We start from the raw sequence: 11,113 nt of genomic DNA, 5'->3' as shown, positions 1-11,113 counted from the left end.
GCTGAAAGGCGTCCTGGGGAGCCTGCAGTCTCTACAAAGGTGCTTTGGTGGCTGGGGAACAACAGGGCCGCCGACCCCAACCCTGTCCTGCCTTCTAAGCAGAGCTGAGAGTGTCCCTTTGCTGTATAGCGTTCCCACCTAACACCTGACTTGAAGAAGGTGGCAAGTGTGAAGAGTGCTGTCCTCTACCCTAAAATTCTCTTTAGAGCAAGTATCTTCCCCAAACAAGTTTTCAGCTGCCCTACAGTTTGGTCCTCCCTCCCTCCCTCCCTCCCCCCGCCTCCCTCCCTCCCTGTCTCCCGTACCCCACCCTCCCTTCCGCCCTTCCTTTCTCTGAAGTGTAGTTGATTTATCAATACAACGTTGTGGTAGTTTCTGCTGTATTGCAAAGTGACTTAGTTATACACATATAGACATTCTCTTTTTTTTGTATTCTTTTCCATTATGGTTTATCACAAGATATTGAATATGGTTCCCTGTGCTATGTAGTGGGTCCTTGTTGTTTATCCATCCTATAGATACTAGTTTGCATCTGCTAACCCCAACCTCCCACTCCATCCCCGCCCCCCCCGCTGCCCCTTGGCAACCACAGGTCTGTTCTCTGTGTCTGTGAGTCTGTTGCTGTTTCGTAGATAAGTTCATTTATGTCATATTTTAGATTCCACATATAAGTGATGTCATATGATACTTGTCTTTGTCCGGCTTACCGCACTTTCTGTGATAATCTCTAGGTCCATCTGTGTTGCTGCAAATGGCATTATTTCATTCTTTCTTATGGCTGAGTAGTATTCCATTGTATATACATACCACATCTTCTTTATCCATTCCTTTGTCAATGGACATTTAGGTTGCTTCCGTGTCTTGGCTATTGTAAATAGTGCTGCTCTGAAGATAGGGGTGCATGTATCTTTTTGAATTATAGTTTTGTCCAGATATATGCCCAGGATTGGGATTGCTGGATCATATGACGTAGAGTTTGGTTATTTCTAAGCAAAGTTCTCATGAGCCACCTGGACGTGTTTAGCTTGATTTCACTGATGTGAAATCAAGCCTTTTCCAACGTGAAATAGTATATGTATGAAACGGGACCTTGAAAAATGAGCCATGTTGAACCATCATCTGTGTCCGGGTTTCTAATTTTATAATTATGGCAACCAACCGCACGTCTATATCTCTTGGTCTCCATCTCTGATAAATGCCCTAGATAGTTGCCAGGAGTTGGGATTGGGGACTGTTTGAGTTTCCTAGGGCTTCTGTAACAAAATACCACAAACCAGGTGGCCTAAAACAACAGAAATTTATTCCCTCCCAGTTTAGGGGACTAGAAGTCTGAAATCAAGGTGTAATTGGGGTTGGATTCTTCAGGAGGCTCTAGGGGAGAATGCATCCCATGCCTCTCTGCGGGCTTTTAGTGTTCTGGCAATCTTGGCTCGTGGAGCATTCCTTCAAACTCTGCCTCTGTCTTTTTTTTTTTTTTTTAAGCTTTTTAAAAAATATTTATTTATTTATTTTTGGCTGCGTCGGGTGTTAGTTGTGGCACGCAGGATCTTTTTGTAGCAGCGCGTGGGCTCTTCATTGCGGCGTGCAGGCTCCAGAGTGTGTGGGCTCTGTAGTTGTAACTCTTTAGTCGTGGCTTGTGTGCTCCGTAGCTGTGGCATGCGGGCTTAGTTGCCCTGCGGCACGTGGGATCCAGGGATCGAATCTGCGTCCCCTTCATTGGAAGGAGGATTCTTAACCACTGGGCCACCAGGGAAGTCACCAAGCTTTATTTTATTTTGGTATTGTTTTTTGTTTTTTTAAATTTTATTGCAGTATAGTTGATTTACAGTGTTGTGCTGCTGCCTCTGTCTTCACATGGCCTTGTTTCTGAGCGCCTCTGTGTCTAAACTGCCCTTTTCTTAGAAGGACACCAGTTATTGGATTAGGCCCCTCCCTAATGATCTCATTCTAACTCCGTTACATCTACAAAAACCTCATTTCCAGTTAGGTCACGTTCACAGGTACTTGAGATTAGGACCTGAACATGTCTTTTTGGGAGGATGCAGTTCAGTCCCCTGGCAAAGAAGATACGTGTTTGTAAGAACACTTATAAGGTTCCCCAAGTGTTATAATTTACAGCTGGGACATGTGCTGGACCCGGAGAGATGCTGGTTTTGTTAGAGCAGGGAGGACCCAGCGCTGTTGCAGGCGGCTCTCTGCTGGGCGGGCGTTGGGGGCAGAAGTGCTGGGAAATGGGAGTGGGAACCATGGGTTTGTTCTTAAGTTACTCCTAGACCAGATCTTCTCTGTCTTTTGGATTTGCTTCTGTTGAGGACACCAGTGCACCATTCCAGGTGTGTTCCGATGACTGCCTAGATGGCAGACACACATGGCCCGCCATCTCAGAGCCCCGTGATCTCAGGCAAAGGGGCACAGAGGCAGTACCAGTGCATGAATATCTTCCTTCACGACCCTTTCTGCCTTCGAGCTCATCACGATTCCTGCATAACATGAGAGCATTCCAGCAAAAGGAGAAAAATACAGTCAGCCAGCCAGCTCGTGCATCCATTGCTTGGGGCACCTTGAAACCATGGCTGACAACCCCTTTTCCCCTCCAGACAAGTTGCAGGGGGAATTGACGACCACATGCCATCTGCTGGGAGAACTTGGCATCAGCAGCTCAGAAGAGAACACGAAGGCCTTGGACCTGCTGAGGGAACTCAAGGAAATGACCCAAAAGAAGGATCTGGAGCTCCAAAGGTATTACAGAAAATATTTAAAAAAAAAGATAGTGCCCCTCTCCCCGCATCTCCTCGTCGGGCAGAGATGGGCTGTTGGCGGCTGCCCTGTGGAAGGTGTGCTGTGTCCCGGAGGGTTGGCAGCTCTGGTGTTTGCAGGGGCTGAGGGTACGAGGGTCCAGCGAGGCAGGGAGAGGGGAATGGGCAAGGTGCCTTCAACCCAACCAGAACTCCTGTGCTCATTCTTGAGCAGCCAAAATAGAAAGGGGCGATCACTTCCTTGGGGTAACACAGCAGTTCAGGGGCTCTCAGATAGTTTTTTTTTTTTTTTTTAATTATTTATTTACTTATGGCTGTGTTGGGTCTTCGTTTCTGTGCGAGGGCTTTCTCCAGTTGTGGCAAGTGGGGGCCACTCTTCATCACGGTGCGCGGGCCTCTCACTATCGTGGCCTCTCTTGCGGAGCACAGGCTCCAGACGCGCAGGCTCAGTAGTTGTGGCTCACGGGCCTAGTTGCTCCGCGGCATGTGGGATCTTCCCACACCAGGGCTCGAACCTGTGTCCCCTGCATTGGCAGGCAGATTCTCACCCACTGCGCCACCAGGGAAGCCCTCTCAGATAGTTTTTTGACGCTCTCTGTGGCTCGTGAGGTCTTAGTTCCCCAGCCAGGGATCAAACCCAGGCCACGGCAGTGAAAGCACAGAGTTCTAACCACTGGACCGCCAGGGAATTCCCAGGAACTTCTTATTGATGTATAAGTACATACAGAAAAGCCACAGATTGTAACGGTACAGCTCAGTGGCTTTCTCTACCGGGCACCCTTGTGTAACCAGTGCCCAGGTCCATTCAGCCCATGTCCAGCCCCCGAAAGCCACCCGGTCCCCTTCTCTCTCTCCTCCAGGACATTTCTAACCATGAGGCTTTCTTCCACCTCTTCCAAAAAAGAATCTAGTTTTCTTCTCCTTTACGATGCCAAGTGTACTTCCCGAGGTGCCTGAGAGGTTTGAAAGGTACTCATGATAAACACCACCTGCTATGGCATCTCCTTCGTTACTATGTGCCCCGGGACGAAATCAGACACACCAAAGTGTTCTAGGTGGCCGGGGTCACAGGAGTGAATGGGGAAACACGCTCGTTTTGTGCTGATTTCCCCACTGCTGTTTATTTTGTGTGGTTGCTGGGGAAGTTCCCCGTTCATGGCTCTGCCTCCTGCTCTTAGGATGGTTCCTGTCAAGTGTTGATACTCCCTAAATATTTGTCGAGTAAACAACTCTTTTCTTTCACACCTGCCCGGTCCTGCTCTCAGGGCTTCCCTGTTTGAGTTCTGTTCAGACAAAACTTATTCACCGCCGCTTTCCCACGAGCCCGCCCCCCCCCCCCGACATGGCAGCTGCGAAGGTGCTCGGGCACAGAGGGTGAAAAGCTTTCATCATCATCTTGTTTCCACAGGAGCTTTACCCAGGTTCTGGAACTCTCTGCCGAGGCGAGTAAAGAGGCAGCCTTAATCAACCAGGAGGCCTGGGAAAAGGCCCAGGGCCCCAAGGCCACCAGCCAGTGGTATTTCAATCCTGAGGAGGCCACTGGTGGGGAAACTCAGGGAGAGCTAAGGAGCCTGCTCCTTTCGGGCCACGACGAGCCGTGAATCCACACGCAGGCTGTGTCCCCAACCGGAGTGGGGACCTTCCTGCACACCATGGGGAAGGAAGCACGTCCTGTGCCCCTTGCTTGAGGTGGGGAGAGGGGGTGGACCTGCAGTGACCCACATATGATGTTCTGGAAACTTGAGCACTTTATACACTTAGCCTAGCCATATAGTTATTGTTTTGTATGATAATCTCGTTTGATAATTTAACAAATAAAACTGTTTGCAGTTGAGCCTTGATTTCTCTGTAAGGGGCAGTGGAAGGCGCGTGTTGTCCCAGCTTACTGCAAAGAGCTGGTCCCGAGCCTCAGAACCTCACAGACATTGAGTCCAGTTGACCCTTGAACACTGTGGGTTTGAATTGCTGGTCCACTTATACGTGGATTTTTTTCAGTAGTAAATACTGTAGCACGACACGATCCGTGGTTGGTTGAATCCATGATTCATAACTGCGGTTACGGAGGGCAGACTATAAGTTCTACGCAGATTTTCGACTGCACAGCCCCTAACCCCGTGTTGTTCAAGGGTAAACTGTATTTCACTTTCAAGATGATTTCGTGTCCTTCAGTCACAGGGCAGTTCTGTTCAATAACCCACAGCAAGTTCAGAGTTGGCCCTCAAATGGAAATTCCCCATCCAGTCCAAAGTCCCAGTGGCCATCCTTGGGGGACGCCTACGCGGTTTTGCCATAGCTGCTACCTACACTTCACTCGGGACTATGGCACAGAGGATCGGTCCAGCCCACGCTTGGGCTTCTGTCTACACCACCCGGGCCCTGGCAGTCTTCGTGGTTCCCATGGAGCATGCCTCCGTTGACATCTACCGGTTCCCATCTACAAGCAACTTTCTGACACTACACCCCATCCCACTATCAGTAGTTTCTTGGTTTGCCCACCCGCATGTCATGTGGATTACCTTCCCGATGACCAGAGGCCTAAGAGGCACTCTTTTGTCCCCACATAACTTTTCCCTTCATGGGCTGGCGGCCAAAGCTCAGATCTTTAGAAATCTGACCTTGCTCTGGCAGGAAGGTGTGACCCAACATTCTCTTTACTTTCATTAGAGCTACTGCTCATGACAATAGCCAGAGGTTAGACTTCACCATTTTTCTTGTTTATTTGCATTTCCCTAAGCACCAGTGGAGTTGGATCCAGCTCTACATTCCAACGGTAAATTTTATCTTTAACTGATGGCAGCTAAGGTGATATTCACCCAAGAATCCAAGGTTCCTCAACCCCCCCAACTTTCATCCTTTCTCTTCCCAACCCCCATGTTTCCATGAGCCAGGCCCATTCTAGCAAATCCCACATTCTCTGACCTCGGTTGTACGGTGGTTTCTGAGTTAGTGTTTAATGGGGACAGAGTCTCAGTTTTGCAAGATGAAAAGTCTGAAAAAGTCTGTTTTGCAAGATGGTGCTGATGGTTGCACACCCATGTGAATATACTTAACACCAGTGAATATACTTAACACCAGTGTTAAAAGTATGCTTAGAAATGGTTACTACGGTAAATTTTCTGTATTTCTTACCACAATAAAAAAATGTAAACAATGGGGGCAGAGTAATTATTCACAATCCAGGAAGACAGGAGAGAAAACAATAGCAGAAGAAACTCTTCAATACATGTGTATGGTGAAGCACTAACCTTGCCCAAGAGAAATTGGGCCTTTGCTCTCAGCTCTTAGGAGGTGACTTCTAGGCCCCTGGAATGTTCTACTGGACAGGAGTATCTGTGTGCATGAGGACTTCGGGCCATGGGGGACTTGAGTACTGCCTTTGGAAGAGACTGGAGTCTGAAAGTCAGCCATGCAGCTGTACATGACCATGCCCCAACAAAAACTGTGTACTGAGGCTTGGGTGAGATTCCCTAGTTAACAACTGGTGTGTGTTGTCACACAGTGTGGCTGGGAGGGGGAATTGCCGTCTGTGAGTCTCCAGGGAGAGAGCAACGGGAAGCCCCGTGTTTGGACCCCTCCTGGACCCTGCCCCATGCATCTCTTTCTTGGGTTGGTTTTAATTGTATCTTACCACTGTAATAAACTGTGACCATGAGTATAACAGCTTCAAATGAGTTCTGTGAGTCCTTCTAGTGAATTATTGATTAACTATTGATTAACTAACCAATAATTAACTATCAGTTAATTATTAACCAATAGCTAACTATTGATTAACCAATAATTATTAACTAACCAATAATTAACTATTGGTTAATTATTAATCAACCATCTCAAAACCACCTGAGATGGTTTTGGGAACCCTCCAGTTTGCAATAGGTGTCAGAAGCATGGGCAGTGGTCCTGCCTCTGTGGAAATGTGATGGTTCCTCAAAAAGTTAAATGTAGAATTACCATGTGATTCAGCCATTTCACTCCTAGGTATGGACCTTAAAAAAATTGAACCCAGAGACTCAAATAGATACTTGAGTACCAATGCTTATAGCAGCACTATTCACAATTGCCAAAAGGTGGAAACAACCCAAATGTCCATCAGTGTGTGAATGGAAGAACAGAATGTAGTGCATCTATGCAATGGAATATTACACAGTCATAAAAAAGAGTGAAACTCTGATTCATGCTACAACATGGATAAACCTGGGAAACATGCTGAATGAAGAAGCCAGACATAAAAGGCCAAGTGTTTTATGATTTCATTTATGTGAAATGTCCAGAATAGGCAAATCCACGGAGACAGAAAGCAGATCAGTGGTTGCCAGTGGCTGGGGGAAGAGAGGAATGGGAGTGACTGCTAATTGGTGTGGGGTTTCCTGTAGCGTGATGAAATATTCTGGAACTCGATAGAGGTATTGGTTGCACAACTCTGAATATATTAAAAACCACTTGTAGTGGGTCAAATTGTGGCCCCCAGAATATACATCCATCTGGAACCTCAGAATGAGATTGAATTTGGAATAAGGATTTTTGCAGATGTAATTAACACAAGGATCTCAAGGTGAGATCATCTTGGATTGGCAGTGGGCCCTAAGTTCAATAACAGGTGACCTTATAAGAAAAGATCAGGGGAAACAGACATAAGAGACAGAGAAAAGAAGGCCATGTGATGACAGAGGCAGAGATTGGAGCCATGTAGCTACAAGCTGAGGGAGGCCAAGGATTGCCAGCAGCCACCAGAAGCTAGGAGAGAGGCATGGGAAGGATTCTCCCTTTAGAGCCTCCAGAAGGAACCATCCCTGCCCACACCTTGATTTTAGTTTTCTGGGCACCAGAATGGTTAGAATAAATTTCCATAGTTTTAAGCCTCCAAGTTTGTGTTAAGTTGTTATGACAGGCCCAGGAAAAAATACACCACTGAATGGTACACTTTAATATGATAAGCACGCACATGCACACATACACAACCCTCCCTCTGCAGCCTTCCTCATCTCCACCAATGACAGTCCAAACTTCTAGCACTTAGGCCAAACCCTCCTGTTGCCCTATATTCAGGGTATAAGTGTCTGATAATCTGCCATATGCTTGTTTTTCCCTCTGCTCTTTTTTCTTCTTTCTCCAGCAGCTTTTAGACTATTCATCTTCCCTGTAGTTCCCTTCATCTTTTGGCCTCTATTAACAATTGTGAAATTATGCCACCCACCGTCTAAAATGGGCAGTGGTATACCACATGCTTCAATTAAGCAAGGGCTCCAGAGGGCTGCAGAATGAACAGATGGTATGTAAAATATACTCTGTCATGTTAGGAACTAAACTTAAAACTATTTAAGAAAAAAACTATTCATTGTGAAGATGAATCACATGGAAAGATTGCCATGATTTTTTAAATGAAAACTGGTCAAAATAATGTGTAGGGTGTGGAACAATTTGTGTTAAAATTTCTAAAAATCTGGGAAGATAAACAAAAATGTGTTGAGAGAAGCTGTGTCCAGGGTGGGGGTACTGGGGACCCTGAGGTTAGAGGGGTGCTTGCTTGTGATTCTTGTTGCATTTTGTGTTCCTTTGGTCAAGTATTTTCTCATCTGCATGTATCACATTTCCGCAAGAAATTCATACCTGGAATTCAAGCAAACAGGCTTTCTAAATTGCCATGCTTACGTTCAAGTTATGGTGTCTCAACCTTAGCACTGTTGATGTTTGGAGCCAGATCATGTTTTTTGCAGCGGAAGCCATCCTGAACATTTTATTTTATTTTTATTTTTTTGTTTATTTGGTTGCGCCAGGTCTTAGTTGTGGCACGTGGGCTCCTTAGTTGCCGCATGCGAACTCTCAGTTGCAGCATGCATGTGGGATCTAGTTCCCTAACCAGGGATCGGACCTGGGCCCCCTGCATTGGGAGTGTGGAGTCTTAACCCCTGCCCCACCAGGGAAGTCCCCATCCTGCACGTTGAGGGATGTTGAGCATCATCCCTGACCTTCATTCACCAGATGCCAGTAGCATTCCCCCAACCAAAAACGTGTCTGGACATTGCGCAGTGACCCCAAAGTTTGGAATTGCTCTGTGTGGTAACCCCTATGATGTGCCTGCCCCCACCCCCACCCCATCAGCCACACCATCTTCATCCATTGACCTCATTCATTCATTGCAGAAGAAAAGACGAGAATACAGCTCTGTGTGACTGCTTCTCGACCATGACTGGGCTGAGAATTAACACAAAGTCTGGCAAAAATCTCGACAAGGGTTGGCAAACTACAGACTTCAAGCCAAATCTGCACTTCCTCCCGTGCCTGCACATAAAGTTTTATTGAAACATAGCCACACCCATTTGTGTACATGTGGTCTGTGGCTGCTTTCACTCTATAATGGCAGAGTTGAGTCTTTGTGACAGAGACCATCTGGCCTGCAAAGCCTAAAGTACTTTCCATCTGACCTAGTAAAGGTTTGCTGACCCCGATTGAAACAGTAAAGTAGGAAATCTAAGTTGTAAAAGAACATAGTTAGCTTTTTCCTGTGGGACTCAAAAGTTGTCACCATTCTTGAATGAGGGTTTGTGGGCCAAGAAAGAGTTTTGCTTTTTGTGGATTCCTCCCATGCGAAAGAAGAGCTGTCCACTATTGCCGGAGAGGCAGGCACGCAAGGAGTTGGACGAAGTGCTGCGCTGGCGAGGGACCTTCCAAGACTTCTTATATAGAATGAGCACACTGACTTGAATTGAACACCAAATATGCTGACAGTGATGGTCTGAGTGACAGATCATGAGTGAGCTTCTGCCCTCCTGGTTTACGTTTTCCTTTTTTTTGGTAATGATCACATGTCAGGTCTACAATCAGAAAAACTGTGGTTTCATATCAATTTGGTGACTGCTTCTAGAAGGAGGGGTTGGGGAGGCTATCATAGCAGATGGGAGATAAGAAGACACAACTCAAGGCAGTACTCAAATCCTCTCTGAAAATCCTGCAGTCAGAGCACTGCGGGGGAAACAATCCCAAAACAAAGAAATAATGCAAAAAAAGCAGTGCCACCATGGTGACACAGCTCTTCTCTGGGGGCACACAGGGAAGGAAGTGACCATCTCTGTGGGAGAGTTATAAGCTCTCCCCACTTCCCCACATCCTCCCTAACCCGCAATACCCCCCAGATCTGCCATCACACCAAAACTCTGCCAGCTCCTTCTTCTGACCCTTCCAATAAGGAGCGAGGGATTTTTAACTTCATATACCTGAAACAGAATTTGCCACCATGCTCATCACTACCTGAAAATCAGAGCTGTTTCACACTCTCCTTCTGCCATTAAATACATTTGCAATTCCCCTCCTAGTTATATACCCCAAAGAATTGAAAACAGATTATCTTAGTCCGTTTGGGCTGCTATAACTGAACACCATAGACTGGGCAACTTACAAACAACAGGAACTATATATCTTGCAGTTCTGGAAATCCAAGCTCAAGGCACCAGCAGATTCATTGTCTGGTGAGGGCTGCTTCCTGGTTCATAGGCAGCGTCTTCTTGCTGTGTCCTCACATGGTGAAAGGGGCAAGGGAGTTTTCTGGGGCCTCTTTTATGAGGGCAGTAATCCCATTCACGAGGGCTCCACCCTCATGACCTAATCATCTCCCAAAGGCCATGTTAGAAGCTGCCTTTCACACTGAACAAGTCAGCGTATGTTTCGGAACACTAGGGATTAAAGGAAAGATTTTCAAACTTGCAGAGAAGAAGAAACAGAAAGTCATGACGTCTGAATTGTCAATAGCAACGTGGGCAGCTGGAAGAGAGTGGAGTTAGGTCTAGTCTGGGTGACACTCAGCTTTTTCAAAACTAAAATATATCATGGGGGCTCCACATACAGGTGGTAGAACTGTCAGAAAACAAGACAATTGCCACACACCAATTTATGGTTACTTTCAAAAAGGAAGTTACAGGACTGAGCCTGTGTGCTGCAACTACTGAAGGCCGCGCACTGGAGCCCGCGCTCTGCAACAAGAGAAGCCACCGCAGTAAGAAACCCATGCACCGCAACGAAGAGTAACCCCCACCTGCCACAACTAGAGAAAGCACACACGCAGTAACAAAGACCCAATGCAGCCAAAAAAAAAGGAAGTTACAAGCAGGGAGCAGCAACCCTTTAGCTTGGGGGTGAGAATATAATAGTGGGTCTATTATTACTTTTTGACCTCTACATGCAAGGTTTTTTTTTTTTACATACTTATTGATATAATCCACAAACCACATAATTCACTCATTTAAAGTGTATAATTAAAGGATTTTTAGTATATCCACAGACTCGTGCAACCATTACCGTAATCAATTTTAAAGTATTTTCATCACCTCAGAAAGAATCACCATACTCTATCATTCAGCCCCTTTCCC

At 46.4% G+C, this 11,113-nt stretch overlaps 1 protein-coding gene across 1 annotated transcript in view; it reads left to right on the top strand.

Moving 5' to 3' along the window:
• HAUS8 (HAUS augmin like complex subunit 8) overlaps nucleotides 1-4,357 on the top strand; it is a 22,989-nt gene extending 18,632 nt beyond the window's left edge. Inside the window, exons 10-11 of the mRNA XM_007460999.1 lie at nucleotides 2,598-2,739; nucleotides 4,165-4,357. Coding sequence (XP_007461061.1) covers nucleotides 2,598-2,739; nucleotides 4,165-4,357 — 335 coding nt within the window. The remainder of the gene's footprint in view (nucleotides 1-2,597; nucleotides 2,740-4,164) is intronic.
• The last annotated feature ends 6,756 nt before the right edge of the window (nucleotides 4,358-11,113 follow it).

Source organism: Lipotes vexillifer, unplaced genomic scaffold (genome assembly GCF_000442215.2).
Source record: "Lipotes vexillifer unplaced genomic scaffold, Lipotes_vexillifer_v1.1 scaffold469, whole genome shotgun sequence".
Taxonomy (NCBI): Eukaryota; Metazoa; Chordata; class Mammalia; order Artiodactyla; family Lipotidae; genus Lipotes; species Lipotes vexillifer.
This window is presented reverse-complemented; position numbering and strand designations above follow the sequence as displayed.